Genomic DNA, 20,849 nt, shown 5'->3' with positions numbered 1-20,849 from the left:
ATACAAGATACTAGGAATTTGGTTTGGTCTTCTCCATGCAGGCAACACAGTAAAAGCAGAAAAACAAAGAAAACAATTACAAAAACAAAATACAAGGACAAATAGAGACATTATGAGTAATACGTTAATATGAATGTTAAAAGTGATGTGTTAAATAATAAATAAAGTGCAAGAATTCCAAGATTTAAGAGTCATTTAGGAGGGCTATTGCTTGGGGGAAAAAACTGTGGCGGTGGCGTGATGTTTTGGGCAAGAAGGCCCTGTACCGCTTTCCAGAGGGGAGAAGATTAAACAGACTATTGGCAGGATGAGAGGGGTCAGCCACAATCTTCACAGCTCTGTTAATGGACCTGGAGCTGTACAGGTCCATGATGGCGGGCAGGGGGCAGCCGATGATCCGCTCTGCTGCCCGAACGACTCTTTGTAACCTGGCCTTAGCGCGGGCTGACGCAGAGGCAAACCAGACCGTGAGGGAGGATGTTAGCACACTCTCAATGACCGCTCTGTAGAATTGTACCATAATGGGGGGACTGAGCAGTAGTCCTTTCAGGCGGCGGAGGAAGAACAGGCGCTGCTGGCCCTTCTTCACAAGTTGGGAGATGTTATTGTCCCATTTGAGTGTGTTGGTGATGGTTGTGCCCAGGAACTTGAAGTGCTCCACCACAGTCACAGATGAGTTATTGATGACCAGAGGAAGATGAGTCGAGGGCTTTTTGCGGAAATCCACTATCATCTCCACTGTTTTGTCGATGTTAAGCTCCAAGTTACTGACTGCACACCAGGACTCCAGGAGACTAACCTCTCTGCGGTAAGCTGACTCGTCGTTGTTGGAGATGAGGCCTATTATGGTGGTGTCATCCGCATATTTGATGGTTTTGACAGAAGGGTCTCCAGAGGTGCAGTCGTTGGTGTACAGTGAGAATAGCAAGGGGGACAGCACACAACCTTGGGGAGCACCAGTGTTGACTGTGCGGGGCTGTGAGAGATGTGGGCCCAGCCTGACATACTGAGTCCTGTTGGTGAGAAAGTCTGTAATCCATGAGCAGAGGAAGGGGTGAATATTCAGATTGGTCAGTTTGCTGTGGAGGAGGTCAGGGATGATGGTGTTAAAGGCAGAGCTGTAATCCACAAACAGGAGTCTTGCGTATGTGTTCCGATTGTCCAGGTGTTGTAGAATGAAGTGAAGTGCAATGTTGATTGCATCATCAACTGAGCGGTTGGGTCTATATGCAAATTGAAGAGGGTCCATAAGGTGTTCGGTGGATGCTTTGAGATAAGAGAGAACCAAGCGTTCAAATGCTTTCATGACTACAGAGGTGAGAGCAACCGGTCTGTAGTCATTTAAGCAGGTGATCTGGGGCTTTTTCGGCACCGGAATGATGACAGCAGATTTGAAGCAGGCAGGTACTCGGCATAGATCTAATGACTGATTAAAAATGTCCGTAAATACTGTGGTCAGCTCACTGGCACAGTGCTTAAGGGAAGCAGGTGACACCATGTCTGGACCACACGCTTTCCTGATGTTCTGACCTTTAAGAAGCCTCCGAACCTCATGCTCCGTGATGACGAATGGTGCAGATGAGGTGGTGGCAGTGGAAGGGGGGGCAGGGGGGATAGAGTGGGGGGACCCACGCGGGGCTTCGAACCTAGTGCAAAACACATTGAACTTATCTGGTAGATTGGGGTCGTTGGAGGCTGGTGGGGGGGACTTTTTATAGCCCGTGGCAGATTGTAGGCCCTTCAAGACAGCTCTGATGTTCTTATCCCCGACCTGTTGTTCAATCCTGGCCTTATACAGCCTCTTAGCATGCTGGATGGCTTTGCTGAGTGCGTATTTGGCCTTGGTGTAGGCAGCCTTGTCTCTGCTCCTGTGGGCCACCTCCTTCTCTCTCCTCCGTAGCCTTACTTCCTTATTGAACCATGGCTTACTATTCCCATAAATGACAATAGATTGTCTGGGAATGCAAAGTTCCTCACAGAAGTAGATGTAGGACGAGCATGTGTCTACATACTCATCAAAGTTATTGCATGCCAATTTAATAGTTTCCCAGTCTGTAATGTCAAAGCAGGCCTGTAGTGTTTCAATTGCAGCAGGTGTCCATTTCTGTACAGCCCTCTTAATCGTTTTTTGTCTTTTGAGTAAAGACCGGTAAGTGGGGATGAGTTTAATCACAGCATGATCGCCATTGCCTAGAGGCGCGCGCGCACAAGCACGATATGCCTCTTTGATGGAAGAATAGCAATGATCAAGAGTCCGTTCTCCCCTGGTGGCACAGCGCACCAACTGATGGTATTTCGGAAGTTCAGATCTCAGATCAGTGTGGTTGAAATCACCCATGACAATTACAGTGGAGTTAGGGAACTTATTCTCCACTTCTGTAATATGATCAGCTAAAAGCTGCTGCGCTGTGTCGGCACGAGCCTGTGGCTGAACGTAAACACACGCAAGGATAATGGATGATATTTCCCTAGGTGAGTAAAAAAGGTTTGCAGTGTATGGCCAGCAATTCTAGATCGGGGGAACATAATTCAGCAATGACTGTTAAATCGCTGCACCACTCGCTACTCACATAAAAGCAGACACCTCCGCCTTTTGTTTTCCCGGTGGCTGCTGCATCGCGGTCCGCTCTAAGGAGCCGATAGCCGGGTAGGTTCACCGCCGAGTCAGGAATATTGGAGTGAAGCCAGGTTTCCGTAAAGCAGAACGCAGCAATATCGGAATAATCCTTGTCCGTCTCCAACCGAAGTTGGAGCTCATCCAGCTTGTTGCTGAGTGATCTCACGTTAGCCAGTACAAGTCCAGGTAAAGGTGCACGGAACCCTTTCTTCTCCAAACGGCGACGGCAGCCAGCTCGATTACCCCTCGCTCTGCTGCGGGGGAGTAGCCTCCATGGACGAGCTCTCGAGTGTTTGTATGGGCTACAATTCGTTGAGATTCTGAGGATATCCGAATAAAGACCCTGCAAATCAGGGCGGCAACTAAGGGATGATGTTGCACTGATGTTTAGTAGTTCATCTCTGGAGTAGGTAATTTTCATAATCGCACCGCACGATAGACATAAACACGGACAAACTTTTCCTCCTGCACAGGGCCGGCGCTCCGCACACGCACATCACGCACTGCGCGTAGGGCACCAAGTGCTTGGGGGGGCACCAAAAAATCTGGGTCGTGAAAAATCATCACAATAGGCTACTAGTATAAATAACAAATAAAATATGTCTAAAGCATGTTAATATACAAAAGCAATACAAAAGTAATATAGGCCTAGACCAAATTAGTCGAGAAAAAGGTTAATCTCCTGTGCGACCCTCTCTCCAGTCTCCCTCTGGTGCCCCCCTTCCCCACCTCCAAGTGGTCTGTTCGATTATGCCTCAATCAATGTCTATGGCTAAGCCACGCCCCCTCCACTCACTCGGAGTCGGACAAACAGTCAACATTCGGGAACAGGCGCTGTGGCAGCTGTCACAGTTGGAGACATTTCACAGGAGGCAATTGATGATTTTTGGAGACAGAAAGATTATATATCATCTCAAAGTCACCAAAAGGGCCTTAACTATGCATTGGAGGGTTATATTAATCATTTTATTTTGAGAAGGCATTTTTATTTTGGCATTTATGCTTAGGGCACCCAAATGGCTAGCGCCGGCCCTGCTCCTGCACAAGATCTCCACGGCCGCCACACAAGCGCCGCCCCCGCTTTTGTATTTTGTTATTACTAGAATAGATAGATATTATGATATTATGATCCCAGGATAAATCCATATTCTCTTCGCATCCTTTTGGCTTTTGAATCAGATTTCAGTTTTGTTTTAACAGCGGCAGAACGTTCAGAAGCGCAGAGACGACAACAACAACAGACTGAGACAAACCAACAAGGATCAAATACATGTAATTACTCACTGCTGAATCTTAATATGAATCCTAATTAAAAATGAAATAATCCTAATTAGCATACATACAATAAAGTTTCTCTCTCTCTCTCTCTCTCTCTCTCTCTCTCTCTCTCTCTATATATATATATAAACTTTATTGTATTTATGCTTTATAATATTGCATTGACAATATATCAGTTTAATTAATGCAACTATTTGATTGTTTGATGTTTGATGTTTGTTTTGTGTGTGTGTGTGTGTGTGTGTGTGTGTGTGTGTGTGTGTGTGTGTGTGTGTGTGTGTGTGTGTGTGTGTGTGTGTGTGTGTGTGTGTGTGTGTGTTATAGTGCCTCTCTGTAATTTCATCATGTACATGTTTGGAGCAGTTGGTCTTGTTTTGCTGAACTCTGTTACACTGACTGCAGAACTGATCCTGAAAGCTCGTAAGTACATATCTAAATTATTATATTACATTATAGAAATATTTTAGCATCACAGTTTTATCTAATTACAAAAAAAAAAAAAAAAACATGCTGAAAATGAACCGAACACAGCAGGGTTACATTATACAACTATTAAAATGTGCTTTACCTTTTTTGCTTTCAAATGTCCCGTGTATCTTCCTATCTCTTATTCTATATGTTATTCTATCATTTTAATTCTCAGGAAACGGTGAGCGCGTCTTGAAGGATCTGAGAGTCATTGTCTTCCCCTCCGAATGTGTTTTTGCCTTGTATTGGCTCATTTTACTTCTGCATGCTTACTGTAAGTATCTTTTTTAGATTTTAGATTTGATTTATTATTATTAGGGGTTCAAGCGCATAGCACTGAAACCCAATTGTAAATGCTAAAATTTCCAAGGATCAGCATTCTCCCCTAAAAGTGATCAGGCTGACCAAACCATAAGTCATAGAGACTTGAAACTTTCAGGGCTGGTAGTTCTCACAGCGTCTACCAACGTCACCAAGGCTCGCCCCGATCGGCCTGATGGTGGCGCTACAGTGATAAAAGGTAGCCTATACATAATGGCTCATAAATCCAAACTGTTCGTCGCAGAATTATGCATATAGCATAAACACAAAACACACTAATTATGCATATTGCGTGGGAACTGAAGATCGAATTTGTATTCATTTTGCGGAGACACATTTATGTGGCCAAGTGTAAATGGAACCGTTTTAACAAATCGGATAGCTTTCCAGTCAGTAAAAATGCATGAAGTGGTGTAAATAGGTGAGTGTGAGTGTGAGTTAAGAATTATTTTTTTTTTAATATAATATAAAGAAACATTTTCCTTGGATGGAAATATTCCTTGGATGTTATAGTTTCTTCACTGAAACTTCAATAACTGTAAATAACCTGTATTTTTAAGAGTGTATCCTAATATGACAGTGAACAGGGCTGGTGGGTCACTGGTTTATTTGCCAGTATGCATAATGCTGATTTATAACAGATGCAAACAATTATTGAAATGAATGAAGTTCAATGCTGGTAAAATGAGACAAACATTCACATACTCCTTACAGAGACTGATTTACTTGCTGTGATTCTGATTTTCCCTTAATAATTATTATTAACATTTTAAACAACTTTCTCTCTCTAATGTCTCCTGTCATTTAGGGAAGGTTGTTACAACTAAGTAAGTTCAGATTTTTATTCAATACAGCTCTCATGTAGGCCTATGTATGTATATACAGTACATTCAACTGTGTATAATGTTATATCTGTAATTGTGTTTTCTAATACAGATTTACACACAATCGAAGGAACACACATCAAAGACACAGCCGTCAACTCAGGGTAATACATTAATTATGTGTGATATAAACTGATCTGCAAGGTTTGACATCTTCACAGTTCAGATGTGTAGTTGCCAAATAACAATGTCTTGTTTTCATCACAGAACACACCAGCAGAGACTCATGAAATGGAGAATCTGTCAGCGCCTGATTCTGCTGTTTCACAGACACTGTGATCGAGACACGGACTCTTCCACATTTCTCCTGCACTCTGATGCTCTCTCCATCTGGAAAAACCAGCTAACCAAGAATGAAGACTTCAGAATGTGTTGCATTCTGTTGCAAATTGCTTGGATAATTTTATATTGGTTGTTGAATCATTTCAAAAATTAATCATGGCAGTATTAAGCTTCTTATAAACAAAGTTTTTTTTCATAAACAGTCAGATTTCAGTACAGCGCTTTTGTAAATGTGTTGTGCTCTAAAAAAATTTGAATATTCATCTTTGAGTATTTAGTTAAATATGAGGGAGTTGAAGATGTTTTGTAAATGTTTGTGGCTATTGCATCAGTATTAGGCATCAGCTTTTATGCACAGGCTGTTTTTAATTTTAATGACTCAAAGATATAATTTTTCAACTCAAAATGGATCTGCTTGTTTGTGTTTGTCTTTTTATTTTGATAATGTCTCAGGGTACTGTATGTAGTCATACACTGAAGGTGCAGAATTGTCTGTGCCAAATATATTTTTGTAATGTTTACAAACCAGTTTGTAAAAACATTCAAATCCTTTTGTAAAGTGTCTGCATTTAGTCTATGTGTGTGTGCGTGCCCTCAGATAATAATAAATGTTCAGAGAATGCTTTATTGTCTTCAAGCTCATCAAATATGAGAAAAAAAAAAAAAGGAAAAAAAAACCTTTCTGCTTAAATTGTTCAGTTGTCCAGTTATTCTGGTCGATTTCATAAGAACCTCTACTTTTTCAGTAGACTGTGTTGTGAACTTAGAATCGAAAGACCAGGAGACTTGGTTTGTATCTTCAGCAGGATTCTTTATTGAGAACACGAGCTGTCGGTAGCTGCAGTCACCAAGTCTGACGTGAATGTTCTCTTATACGGTTTATATACATTTAGGGGCAGGAACCAAAAAGACAGGTTTAGGAACCGGTTCTAGACTGAGAGTGCTGACCACCCTAACCCACTCAGCATATCTATCAGTCCTGAGTACAGGACTGGCTGGACTTTCTTGCTAAAACACAAACTCCAAGAGTTTCAGTAAAACAGGACTGACCAGAGTCTTTTGCTAGAAGACTCTGATAATCATAATTTATACCTAACCTTAATATGCTAAATTCAATGTAAACCTAAATTAAACATTTTAATAATCTGGTTTCCTTCACTTGCCCCTTTGAGAGTCTAAAAAAAACTCTCACAAAATACAAATTTATACACTTAAAAGTTAATTCTTGTAACTTGTGTAAATTACAGGCACAAAGTTCAATCTTGTAACTTGTGTAAGTTACAGGCACAAAGCAAGTTCAATCTTGTAACTTGTGTAAGTTACAGGCACAAAATTCAATCTTGTAACTTGTGTAAGTTACAGGCACAAAGTTCAATCTTGTAACTTGTGTAAGTTACAGGCACATAGCAAGTTCAAGTTCTCTGTTGGATCCATTAACCCGGTGCAGCACTCAGGTACACCATACGATGGGATTAATGCTCCAGGAGTTCTTGACCACCACGTTTGAACACAAGTGAGTCCTGGAATGCAGCCATCTTTGTAGATAAAAGGAGCTGAATTTTGTAGCTGTGGAGAGCTTGTGGTGGAGTGTGTATTTTCTCTGATAGCTGGTAGAACATAAACCAGGGTGCACCTGCCGTTGAATTGGCTGGGTAGGATGCTGTAGACAGAGATAGGGTGTGCAACCCATGGGATTCCGGCTCCTACTGAAGGTGCATGTGGCATGCAAACATTCTTTTCAGCAAACACGGCATTTCTTGACATATTCATCAGCTCTAAGAAGATGTTGTTTCTGGGGTCCACACTTTGTGCGATGTCCATGATGGTTAGTAGTAGTACGACAATCTTGATCATGATGAGGGATGACTGAAGTTCCCGTAGGTGAGTCTGCGTTGTGTATCTTTTTTCTTCTGTGTTGGTTGTAGTCTGTGCAGTTGGTTTAGTTGTTTTCTGGAGGTTGGGTCTTCATATGCAGGTGTGTAGGTCAGTGCATATGGTTAAAAACAAACAAACAAAGAACAACTGCAACAGACCAGTATTCATTGTAAAGACTACAAAAATTAGGGTTGTATGTATCCTCTATTCTGATCAACAGAGGTTACACTTGTTAACACAGCTTAACTATTGTTAACTCTCCAAATGACCAACACTTCACACTTAACCTCCCTGCCTACAAAAAAACAGAGGACAAACAAAAAAATAACTAGCACGTAAGCTAATTCTTCTCTGCCTGAAGCAAAGGATAAACCAAAATATTAGCACATATGCTAAAATTCTTCTCTGCCTAAAGCAAAGGATCAACTGAAAATAACTAGCACGTAAAGCTAATTCTTCTCTGCCTAAAGCAAAGGGTACACAATATTAACCTGTAATGTTAATCTTCTCTGACGGGCAGAGGGTCTCTTTCATCTCTAAAAAAAATTTTTTTAGAGGATAACTTAGTTAACAAAACCCTGCAGCTGTCTGTTAACTCTTCTCTGAAAGGTACAGAGGATAAACACATATACTGGTCTGTAGCGGTTCTTTGAATGGAGGTTCTTTGAAAACTCACCAACCCTTGGTTGTGAAGGAAGATTGTGGAACTCAGTCAGGCTTTGAGATCTTTGAGCTTGAAGTTTCAATCTGGAGGAAGCTGAATCTTTGTTTAGCTGGAAGTTTCGCTCTGGATTCCAAAAGATGCAGTCTGGAAAGCAGATCTTTTGTTGATGAGATCTTTGAGCTTGAAGTTTCAATCTGGATTCAGGTCTTTGAGCTTGAAGTCCTTTGAGTTTCCTTTTTCTCCATCCGGGTTCACGGCACCATCTGTTGTAAAGTTTTTTTTGATCGAAGCAGAGACCAGTGAGACAGTCGGGATCACGTTCAACGGAAGTTATTCTTTATTGAGAACTCCTCTGTACGCGGCTGTAGAAACTTCCAACATGATCTAACTAAAACATTATACATAGTAGCTATATACATTCCAAGGGGGAGGGATTAAATAGAGGCCGGAACTCTGAATAAAGCATGCAAATGAAGTGGGAACACACCCTACTCTGAGTCCAATTGAATCAGCATAACTATCCACATGCTGATACTAGCCAGGAACTCCAATTCCAAGAGCCATCCCAGAGCCATTAAAGACAAAAGGTGAAAGTCAGTCAACCTAACGATTCAACGTCTGGGCTCCGAAAGGTGAGAATCAAGTGATCTGACTTATTTAAAACACAATAGAGAAAACAGGTCTGGCAAGAAAAGTGATTCTTTGCTGGAGACTCCATAATCACCTGAAATCAGTCTACTAAACTTTATCAGTTTATATACTATTGCAGTGGAAAAACTAAATTAAACATTTAATAAAATATGTAATCCAACAACTGTTTCTATTATTTTGCTGGTTACTGCTCATGTAGAAGATTGTCTTTTAGTTTCATTGCATTGATCTGTTGTCATCTAACAATAATATACAATGCAGATTTATTAACCTCAATCAATCTTATATAAGCCCCAATGGAAAAACATTAATAGACCAACATCACCTCTGCTCTCTGTGTTGAAACTGGTTCATGTTAAAGTTGTTGGAAAGTCTGACATAAGTCCTAAAGTTTATTATTTCTTCACATGCTGATTAGTATTGTCCTGTGTTTACAGTGGTAATGTAATCAGCAAGCTAAATCCACAATTATTTATTGTAAAGGAGACAATGTATAAAAACTCTTTGTCCCAAAATGTAAAATTATCCCTACCATTTTGTAAAAATAAATTAAAAAATCCTTAATTTGTATTTTTTTTGTGCGTGTAATTTGTGTTTTCTTCTGCCACAATAATTGACTGAATTAAAAAAAATTCAATCAAAAAACTAATTCAATCAGTTCTCGATTCGAAGTGCATTGAACCGATTGGCAGAAGTTCCCGAAGCAGAACTACACAACTCTTAAACTGAGAAAAGCTGAGAAAATCTGTGACACAAGGTCGATGTTCACTAAATGTTGAACGTGCACATTTTTAGATGAGCTGTCAAATCAGACCAAAAAGTTTGCAGGTTATGCAGAAATTCACAATGTAGAAATAAAGTTTTTAATGTGTAAAAGTGCATTAAAAGTTTAGCAATAGGCTGCAAAGGCCTTGAAAAAGGAAAGAAATAGAAATTGCATGAAATTTTGGAAATAAGCCAAGTTTAATTATATTTCCCCACAAAGTCGGGATCGTAAATCCCACTTTGAGAAGACTTTGGGACATGAGCAGGACAAGCCTCTTGTCTCGTATCTTTGTTTTCTCCAGATGTTAATTGACACTGGTTGTAAAAGGTCAGAAAAGAGAGAATTTAATCTTCCGCGTGAGCAAGACATGTAAACCATATTTGATAAAGTTGATGTGCTTTACCTAGTGAGGTTAATAATGCTTTCTGTTGTCTTGGAAGGTAAAATAGTATCTGATGTAGTGTTTTTCTGCTTTGCCAAAGTAAAAGATGTGAATATAGGGAAAAGTAAACGAGAGGTTTATAATCCCCTGTGAAAGGACATAAGTAATGATTTATGACTCCATGTCCAGAGGAATAACTCATGGAATAGGCTATTGTTAAATTCGTAAAACATTATACAAAACCGAAAATTCTACTTTATGAGCCCGTTGCCGACCTCTCTCATTCGCACAGATCCAAATGTTTCCATGGTCGCCATGTAACATTTGGTTCAGAATAGAACGAGCGCTAAAGTAACATTTCAGACCATATGTTTGGTCAACAGAGACACCATCACTGTCAGTAATTAATATTCATAAGACAAGACAGTTGGATTGTCAATAAATAAATAAATAAATAAATAATCTCTTCCTCTTGAGGGAAATAACATCACTACATTTATTTCCATCAAGATGTGCATTTTTGGTCAAGATCTTGTATTGCCAATGCAAGAGTCCAGCACTCTGTAAAGTCTAAACTCCTCACAACCATTCTTTCACAGTTTGAGTCTGATGAATCTTGATATTGTCCTCCTGGAATATGGCCATGATGTGTCTTCGACACACTCCATTAGTTATGGTTAGAGGAACTTTTGCCAAACATATAACATGCTAGAAATACAATAATCACTGCAATAATGATCCATTAGATTCACAGATGAGGCTTAAGCAAGTAACAGACTAAAAAATGCATGTTTGATCTGTATTGACTGAAAGAAACTTGCACTGACATTTCTTAAAATATGTCAGTGCCATTGTTTTGTCTCAAGATGCACACCAGTAATGTTTACGGGTTTTTCTAAGGCACGTTTTTAAAGGCCTTTGAATTTAGGCCTAATCCTGTCTTAATCTAAACCCTGTCTGTGAAACCAGGCCTCAGACTCTTAAGCATTTTCCTATTTAAACAAGTGCTCATAAAGGAATAAAGCATTGCAGTTAGTTTGCGCAGTTACAATAATAGTTTTATTTTGTATAATTTCAATCTGATGAAGATCCACTGGATTGAAATGTTAACATCAAGTCAGATGATATGACAAAAAAAAAAGTTGCATTTGAAAGTATAAAAATAAGCTCCTGTTCAGCTGTTTTGGGGCTTTTGCAGATTAGACGATAACTTTAAGTTGTCCTGACGCCACTTCAACACTTTAAAATAAAGAATTAAACATTTTTGCGCACACTGAGATCTCACAAACGTGTGTCTGATCTGATCTGAGATGTTTAAGATTTGTTTTGCAGTCGTTCACACTGTTCAACTCTTGTGAAGAATTACAGGTCAAAATGGAAATGTGACTTTTATAGCTTACTTTGTTTACTTTCATTCAAAGACAATCTGTATTTATGAGTCAAGATGATTTTCTCATGTCCTTTTTCTCCGAGTGAAACTCATCCAAACTCCTGATGCCGTCAGTCCTAAACGATGTAGTCCAGCTGTGCGATCTCTACCACCAGCGGTAGTGTGCGTATGCCCTGTTGGCTTCGGCCATCTTGTGAAGGTCGTGTTTGCGCTTCACCACATTTCCCTCATTAGTGAAGGCGGCCAGCAGCTCCTGCGAGAGTTTCTCGTACATGTGTGTGCGACGGTGCTTGTTGTCTCTGCATTCTGTGATCAACCACTTCATGGCCAGAAAACGCCGGCGATTATCCGTGAGAGGGACGGGAACCTGCAAGAACAATAACAGAGACAGATTCAGTATTTGATCGGCGTTTTGATGCGATTCCTAGAGCTTGACAACATCGTACATTGTATGGAAAAGATCAGAATGGACTTTCTGCATAACATCCGCTTTGGTGTTTCACAGAAGAAAGAAAGTCATGCAGGTTTGGAACAACATGAAGGCGAGTAAATGATGATAGTTTTCACTTCTTGGATGAATTATCCTTTTATTCGTAAAATTCTATTCAGAGAGCTGTTAAATACTGCATAAAATCCATGTACTATAAATCACTCTGGATAAAAATGGTACATATTTAAGTTTTCAAAAATGTTAAAGATAAATATTGTCGAAAACATGTACATTCATTTCATCACAATTGTGTGCATTTGTTGCCATAATGTTGGTTAAATAAATACAATTAAATATTCAAGCACATTTCTCAAGATCATTTTATCAATGTTGGCCATTTAACAACCTATTAGTGAACACTAATTCTGAATTTGAACTGAGAATTGTAGATCTACAACACCTGGGGCCTCATGTATAAAACTAAGTAGATTTCATCCTAAAAGCATGTGTACGCCAGAAGACCAGTTAAACTAAAATGTATGAAATTTTGCCTATAACGCTAACATTTATATTTTAAGATGTTTATACAGTATATTTTTTATGGAAACAGATATTCCTCATTACTTTTACACAGTGTAAATACTCCATTGTCTGACTCCATGCATCACTGAGAAAACATTTTAAAAAAAAAAGTGCAAATCTTATCGTTTCCTTCAAATTCTATCCTTCAAATACAGTGGTATTTTTCATAATGTTGTGAAGATGATGATATGAGGAGTTATCATTACGCTGCTGTCTGCTTTAACATGACATCAACAGCAGAGTTTGTACAGTACTGCGTCATCTGACCTTTTCAAACATGAATGAAGACATGAGTTCTGCAATTTAGTTTAAAGAGGAATTATCATGCGCCTATAGCACTCCTCGCTGTCATTAAAACCTAGCTTGTGTTCAAAAGCAGAGCATCCACTACAAATATCTAAACTCATTTCATTTTTGCTTAACTTCTGGATTATAACCATGTAATTTGAGTGCTTAATTCCATTACTGACAGAGAAATATTTAATCTAAATGTGTATCAAAATGAAAACAGACTTTAAAATCATTCTGTTTCCTTCATTACTTTGCTCACTCCAGTAAACGAGTGCGTTCGCAAGGTCTAGAGGACAGCGTATTTACACTGTTTACTTTTTATAAATCCCGATATGTGCTTGGAACGCACATTTCAATTAAATTTTTATGCATAAGCAACATTTTTTATACATCAAGGCCTCTGGTCATATTATCTCACAGTCGTAAAGTAAATATTCAAGGTTGTTCGCTGACCTGGTAAAACTTCCCTCCTTTCTGAACACTGGCCAGACCAATGATGGGTTTGCAGTTCTCCAGAGCCTGATGGAAGATGGCGTACGGATTACACTCCACCTCGTCTCTCTTCGCTGCGGGAGATTTGTGGTATTTCTCCACCTGTCTCCTCTTTATGGTCTCCAGCGTCTGAACAGACACAAAACATCCAAGCAGAAATTATGTCAACACTCATTTCAGGTAATGTACCATGGTATTTTACAAGTGTATAGAATGGGATTTCAGCCAAACCTGTGTCATGATTCCTCTAGCAAGGATTTTGTTGCCATCTTGCATCATCATGTTGATGAACTTGCTGTTGCAGGAAAACAGAAAATCAACGTTATGAAGAATACACACAGTAGGGTCCAAAAATATGAAAGCTTGTTATCGCCGCAACTTTTTATTTTGTGTATTGGAAGATTTGGAACCACAAGTGATATTGTTTTTAAAATTTACACCATAATTCACATTATATCAGCATAGCTTGCTTCAATTACTCAGATTTCAATGGTGGCCTCAGACTTTTGGACCCCACCGTGTTTATATACAGGTCTAAAGCTATAGTAACATTTAAAGTTGATCGTTAAGCTCTTTTGGTTTGTACCTTATCAAAGGGTCGCTGAAAGCAGAGCTGGTGTCGCTCGACAACGCTGCTTTTATCGGACTCACTGTTTTCAGTTCCTGCAGCTCTTTCTCTTCGACACTGAGCTCTGACTCTGGAACAGCATCTTTACTGGGATCAGGATCCAGATAGTATGGATTATACCGACTCCATCTCACGAAACACACACTGAGAAATCATAATAGACATAATATCAGCCGATATAAATCTTCATAACACAGAGAAAAATCAGTACAAACAGCAGCTTTGGTTTAGAAACAGATTTAAGCACATGGTTCAGTTTGCGAAGAACAGCGTGAAATCAACAATGAATCATACAAAGTATGAATTACAGAGCAACGTTGATGTGATTTAGATCTCATTTCGGACATTCATTGTACAAAATAAATAAATAAAAGTAGTAAAATGTACCTCGGTGTCCAAGGTTTCAGTAAATATCTGACGGAGGCTGCCATCTTTGGAAAGATGTCATGAGTTTGTCTCAGATCAGCTTGAGCAACACAACATCTGAACTTCACAGTTAGAGGATAAATACAAACACTGATCTCAGATCAGCGGTTCAACTCACTCTGACGCGACCGTGAAAGGACCTCAAATGGAGAACGCGACCTAAGATATTGCCTGAGTAAAATGATACTACAAAACATGTGTTTTAAAATGTAAAAAGTCTAGCATTTTTGCCTTTATAGTATTTTATATACGCTGTTTTTTTTTTGTTTTTTTTTTTGCTCAGTAGACTAAATAGACTAAATTACTGAATAGACTGAAAATAGGCACCTTAGAGTTTCCTGTCGGCTAAAATGTGTTTGTGCTGCCCAAGCGTGCCGCACAAGCCCTGAAAAGTGAAGCCAAAACGTCTCGATCGCCCCCCGGTGAATGGTCCTAGTATAGGTCATAAGCCCCGCCTCCCCGTGTTATTCAACGGGACGTGAGACCAACTAAACAATTTAATACACTTCAAATATCTTTTTTCTAAAGGTGGTTTCTTTCTTTTGCTGTCGTTTTTATCACGCTGATGTAAGTTCAAGTGTCTGTTTCAAAAATAAGTTGGTTTTTAGTTAGTTACGTGATGCGGTGGTGTAACGTCATGATTGACAGCTGTGATTGACAGGTTCTCTGAGCGAAGTACTCACTGAAGCACCAACGGACATTTTTTTCGGGATCTTCGGAGGACTGAGGAGATTGTATTTACTTTATTTTAACAAGCCTCTTGTCGAACTGCAATAAAATTTTTAAAAAGTGTGCAGAATCCACTCTCCCTGAGTGCGTTCTGCGAGAGTGAGGGCGGAGCGTTGATTTCACGGCTTTACTTCCTGCTCACTACTGCGCAGGTCTGGTCCCAAAAAAAAAAAAAAAAAAAAAAAAAAAAAAAAAAATATATATATATATATATATATATATATATATATATATATATATATATATATATATATATATATATATATATATATATATAGTGCGATAATGAAGTATCTCAAAGCAATAGGAGTAGATTGGAGAATTTGAAGTATAGGGGATATTTTTTTTATTTTTTATTTTGTTTTTATTTAGTTGATTATTGTTTTTCAGTGCTTCACACTCCAGTCCAGTTGGTGGCGGTAATGCACCGAAAGTTGGTTTGCCAACCGCCATAAAACACCAAAAGAAGAAGAAGAAGAAGGTCTGGTCCCGAGATCGCTACTGCGCAGACTCAAGTTCCAATATGTATATATATATATATATATATATATATATATATATATATATATATATATATATATATATATATATATATATATATATATATATATATATATATATATATATTTAATAATTTATTATTAATCCAACTGCTCTTTGTGACTGATAAATTAAATATGGGTATATTATATAGTTTTTATATAGGCCTATGTTTGTCTAAATTTGACAAATGGATATCTCCAGTTAGGCTACTCATGTAATGGTTAAGATGAGGGAGCGAGACATTGCGTTTGCTAAAGCTAATGGGGAAACAGGACCCGCAAGAAAGCCAAAGAAAATATGAGCAAAATCATCCAAATAATCAATAATGTCATTCTTAAAGTACAGGCTACTACTTATATACAAACATAGAACATAACTAAAATAGTTTTCTTCGCTCTCTGTTTGTTAAGTATTCATATTGCAGTGCTGCCATTTACAACTCTCACACATTTAAACAGTAGGCCTATGTATACATGTTATTTAGACAGCAGACACCTTTATCCAAAGTGACTTACATATGAGGAATACAGCAAGCGATTTATCATGAAGAAGCAAACAATGCAAGAAGTGCTCAAAATACAAAGTTCAGGATATATATATATATGGGCGTTTCTTCAACTAGGGGCACTTTTAGGCTTGTGAAGTTGAATAAAAAAACTTGTTCAAAAGTCACCTAACACAGTCTCATAAGTTTAAATAATTTGTCTAGTTTTAAGGTCTGTAAGAGGACAAACTTAGATTACAAGAGAAATTGTTAATATTTTACATTTTTTTCCGACCTGCAATGAACAAATGTCATTTCCACCACATCTCTATATACAGCTGTTATTTAAAAACAGAATAACTTATGTCACTCAAGAATTGTCTAAGATCATTTTTGTAACTAGTTTTATCAGTTTTTCCACAATGTACAATAATTATGCATTTGTCAATGAGATAAATTAACTGCCCTAAGGACCAAATGGTGAACTGTACACCTGTCACACTCTGAAATTTAATATTGGTTTGGGCAAGAGCTTATTAGAAAATAAATAACTTGAATTTTTATATTAAGTAGAGCATGATCTCGTCAATTGTGGATACATTTTTAATGTGTGATGAGAACTTTTTAAATGTTTTTCGAAAATGTGTGTGGAATGGATGGTATGACAGGGTGGTGGTGGAAATGACAATGAATTAACGTGAATGTAGAGAAACATTAATATTTAGAGAAATATTTATTTGAAAAACTCTAAAACTCATCACACTCAGTAAACTCAATTCACAAAGTCAATCTACTCTTGCAATCCATATCAATTGTACTTTGTAATCATAAATGTCATTTCCACCACATGCAGTCATTTCCACCACAGAGGGCAGTGTGGTGGAAATGACATTTCTGTAGTTCTCTTACGAGAGGTTCTCTCGTATTGCGTAGTTGCTACGCTACGGGAAAGCCTTTCTTTCTCGAGATACTGAAGCCAAAAAATGATCCTTAATTTTTATAATCTTGTCAACGCAGTGCGGCAGCCTGCAGACCTAGGGCAAGCTTACTAGCGTGCCCATTGGCTGCCCTGCGGCAACTGCAGCAGCCTACCGCTAAACCCTTGGCGTGTCGTCACGACCAATGAGCGCGCTTGGCTTCCCTTAATGCGTCACAGCCCGCGAAAAGGGGTGTGGCTTAGCGTATATAAAAAGGGCTCGGAGGCTGCTTCTCTGATTTCTGTCTTTTCAGCGAAGCTCTACGCATCGCTGCTCTCTGAGGAAGCCGCCGTCGAAGCAAGCGACCAGCACGCCGAGGATCTCAGCCTGAGGACGCCGGCCGCCTTCGCCGCCTTCAGCCTTCCCTGCCTGCTTCGCTATCCGGCGAATATATCCTTTTACCGCTCTGTGTTGTATGTGTTTGTGTGTTCGCCCCGCGACACACTCTGCATCTAAAAGAGCGCGAGGCGTTGTTTCAAATGCCTCGCTCATCCTGTGGCTCGTGCAGAGCCTCGCTCAGCGACGGAGACCGCCACGTGGTCTGCGCTCTCTGCCTGGGCTTCGACCACGCAGCCCGCGCCCTCTCCACGGGCGGCTGCGAACAGTGTGAGGACTTGCCGATGTCGACCCTGCGGGCTCGACTCGCCATGTTTGATGATCCTCCACCTTCCCCGGCTGCCTCTTCAGGGCCGCGAAAGAAGAAACGCTTCTTCAAAGGCCTCCCGAGCCGGTGGTTATAGCTAAGCGCTCGCCGGAGCCCCTCCCGCGAGCCTCGCTCTCTCCTTCTCCCCCGCCCTTCACCGACGTGCAGCGGCCGGCCACTGCCCGCACTGCCGTCGCCTCAGGGGATGAAGCAGATGACGCCGCTGACAGGTGCTCTCTTCTTGCTTCGGACAGCGAGGAGTGGTCGGGCTTTCTCCGCTCCGCCTCCTCGACTCCAGGGTCTGGCAGGTCCCGCTCCAGTGTCGACGCGGAGCTTATCCACCTCCTCACTTAAGCGGTCGACTGACTGGGATTAGACTGGTCCCCACCCAAGGAGCCCGCGCCGAACCGACTCAACGGGTGTTTTCTGCCTAGCCGCCGCCAAGCGCCAGCCTCTAGGTCAGCACCCTTCCTGCCTGAGCTCCACGCGGAGCTATCGAAGTCGTGGAACGCGCCCTTCTCCGCTAGACTCCGCTCGTCTGTCTCCTCGGCTCTCTCCCAGGTGGACGGGGCCGCCGAGAAAGGCTATACCGGCATCCCTTCCATTGAGGAAGCGGTGGCAACGCACCTTTGCCCGCCGTCTGCTAGATGGCGCTCAAAGTCTGCCCTGCCGTCCAAAGCCTGCAGGACCACATCAGCTCTCGCCGGCCGCACATTCGCCGCCTCCGGCCAAGCTGCTTCCGCCCTGCACTCGATGGCTGTTCTCCAGATCCTGCAAGCCGACCGTGAATTGGACGAGAAGTGCTCGGATCACACAGCCTTAACAGATCTGCGCAGTGCGACGGACCTTTCGCTCCGCGCTACCAAGACCGCTGCACAAGCCATCGGCAGATCTATGGCCGCGCTCACCGTCATCGACAGACACTTATGGTTGATGCTGGCGGATATGAGTGAGTCAGAACGCGCTGTTTTCCTCAACGCCCCGCTCTCGCCCACTGGCCTCTTCGGCCCTGCGGTCAGCGGGATTGTGGACCGCTTCTCTGAAGTACAGAAGGCGTCGCAGGCTATGAATCTTTTCCTGCCCCGCCGCTCGAGCCCAGCCTCAGGCCGCTCTCAAGCTCAGCCTCCTGCGCGCAGCTCCACACAGCGCTCGTCTCGGCCACCAACTGCTTCGCAGCGACGCCAGGGCGGCCGCCCTAGGTCACGCTCGACCAGCCGTCACAGACCGCCGCCCCCCCCGGGGTCCGCGGCCCAAGATAACGCTGAAGTCTGAGCCCGCGAAGTACTCCTAGCACCCGCAGGGAGGAAAAGATGGCTGAGTCCCGCTGCGGCCAGACCGCCACCAAAACGCCCAGCTCTGTCAGTCCTCTCAGAACAGGCTACTGCAGCAGCTTACACCGCAGCCAACGAGCCAGTAACACCACTCGCTCGCCTGCACACAAACGCCGTTTTTACGGCGGCCCAAATAAATCTCAGAAAGAGTGTAAATTCGGGTTTTCCGGCTCCGGCCGAGGGTGTTGTAAGTGTAGAAAATGTGCCCACTCCCACGTGCTCACTGCTTCACACAAACACGGTCCCCATGGTAACGCGTTCAGAGCGCTCTCTCATAAAGCGGTCACACGCCGCTCGAGTGCTAAGTGTAGTAAATGTGCCCACAACTCTGTGCTCACATCTACCCGTAACTCGCTCTGCCACTCGGTTACCCCGGGCAACAACGGCTCAGGCCGGGGGTGTTATAAGTGTAGAAAATGTGCCCACTCCCATGTGCTCACTGCTTCACACAAACATGGTCCCCATGGTAATGCGCACAGAGCGCTCTCTCATAAAGCGGACGCAAGTCGCTCGAGTATTAAGTGTAGTAAATGTGCCCACAACCTTGTACTCACACCTACCCGCTGCTCGCTCTGCCAGTCAGTTACCTCGGGTCGCAGACCCTCTAAAGCTCCCAAACACTGGCCGTGTCATAAGTGTAAACTCTGCGCCCGCTCACGAGCACGCGCACTCACTTTTAGACATTATAATCCCCACGCCGTTCTCGCGCCTGGGATGTTTGACAGCAAATCACGTTCCATCCGATGGGACCGAGCTACTGAACGCTGTACAGTCGGCCAATACTGTTTATCAGCCCCCGTGTTCGAGCACCAGCGGCGCGCACGCCGCTCCATCCTCTCTGATACAGGTTCCCCATCCCGCGCAGCGCGGCGATCTGAACCCAGAGACCATTCGACCCCTAGCCATGCATGCGGAAGCATGGGAAGCGATTCAGGGCGCGTCAGAATGGGTGCTGAATACTATAAAACACGGCTATTCGCTTTATAGCACAGACGGAGACGAGAGTGAGTTCAGAAGCTGCGCACCTGCTTCAAGCAGAAATAGCGAAGCTGCTGCGCAAAGGGGCTATAGAACAGGTTCATCCTTCTCTGAGCGAGTCGGGCTTTTACAGCCGCTATTTCCTCGTACCCAAGAAGGACGGAGCGTTAAGACCTATTTTAGATCTGAGACATCTGAACAAAGCCCTCATGAGACGGCCGTTCAAAATGATCACAACCAGAAAAATCCTCGCGCAGATTCGCCCAGGAGACTGGTTTATCTCTCTCGATCTAAAAGACGCATACTTTCAGATCCAGATAACTCCCCGTCACAGGCCATTCTTGAGATTCGCCTTCAACGGTCGAGTATATCAGTACACAGTCCTGCCCTTCGGCCTGTCTTTGGCACCCCGTACATTTACGAAATGCATGGACACGGCCCTCGCTCCCCTGAGAAAACAGGGAATGCGAATACTGAATTATCTGGACGATTGGCTTATTCTAGCGCAGTCAGAGACGGAACTTGTGTCTCACAGAACAGCGCTTCTCAGCCATCTGGAGGAGCTGGGTCTCTCGGTCAACTGGACCAAGAGCTCGCTATCGCCCCGTCAGTCAATTTCCTTTCTTGGAATAGAACTGGACTCAGTGGCTATGACGGCCAGACTGTCGGAGCAGCGCGCGCGCCGCATCCGCCTCCTCGCCGCATCCCTCCAAATAGGCAGCCGGGTTCCGCTGAGG

The 20,849-nt window shown here is 42.1% G+C and overlaps 2 protein-coding genes across 7 annotated transcripts in view; one reads left to right on the top strand and one right to left on the bottom strand.

Annotated features, from left to right (window-relative positions):
• Positions 1-6,494, top strand: part of LOC308702442 (uncharacterized protein) — a 30,163-nt gene extending 23,669 nt beyond the window's left edge. For 5 of the 6 annotated variants that reach the window (XM_081385290.1, XM_081385289.1, XM_081385287.1 and 2 more), the window contains 5 exons: positions 3,818-3,889; positions 4,220-4,315; positions 4,539-4,641; positions 5,621-5,672; positions 5,776-6,494. In XM_081385290.1, coding sequence (XP_081241416.1) covers positions 3,818-3,889; positions 4,220-4,315; positions 4,539-4,641; positions 5,621-5,672; positions 5,776-5,847 — 395 coding nt within the window. In that variant the 3' untranslated portion in view covers positions 5,848-6,494. Of the gene's footprint in view, positions 1-3,817; positions 3,890-4,219; positions 4,316-4,538; positions 4,642-5,492; positions 5,512-5,620; positions 5,673-5,775 lie in introns of all 6 variants that reach the window. The other variant, XM_081385285.1, reaches the window with a different exon arrangement.
• Positions 6,495-11,222: 4,728 nt separating this feature from the next.
• On the bottom strand, positions 11,223-14,835 carry mrps7 (mitochondrial ribosomal protein S7). Its single transcript, XM_081368264.1, has 6 exons — positions 14,546-14,835; positions 14,389-14,432; positions 13,960-14,145; positions 13,605-13,668; positions 13,335-13,502; positions 11,223-11,945 (listed from the first exon to the last, which is right to left on the bottom strand). The coding sequence occupies exons 2-6, from the start codon at positions 14,430-14,432 to the stop codon at positions 11,724-11,726; spliced, it is 684 nt and encodes a 227-aa protein (XP_081224390.1). The 5' UTR covers positions 14,546-14,835; the 3' UTR covers positions 11,223-11,723.
• Between the last annotated feature and the right edge of the window lie 6,014 nt (positions 14,836-20,849).

Source organism: Scardinius erythrophthalmus (assembly GCF_964197995.2).
Source record: "Scardinius erythrophthalmus genome assembly, chromosome: 1".
NCBI lineage: Eukaryota > Metazoa > Chordata > Actinopteri > Cypriniformes > Leuciscidae > Scardinius > Scardinius erythrophthalmus.
Note: the sequence above shows the minus strand (reverse complement) of the source record. Positions and strands in the feature narration are given on the sequence as shown.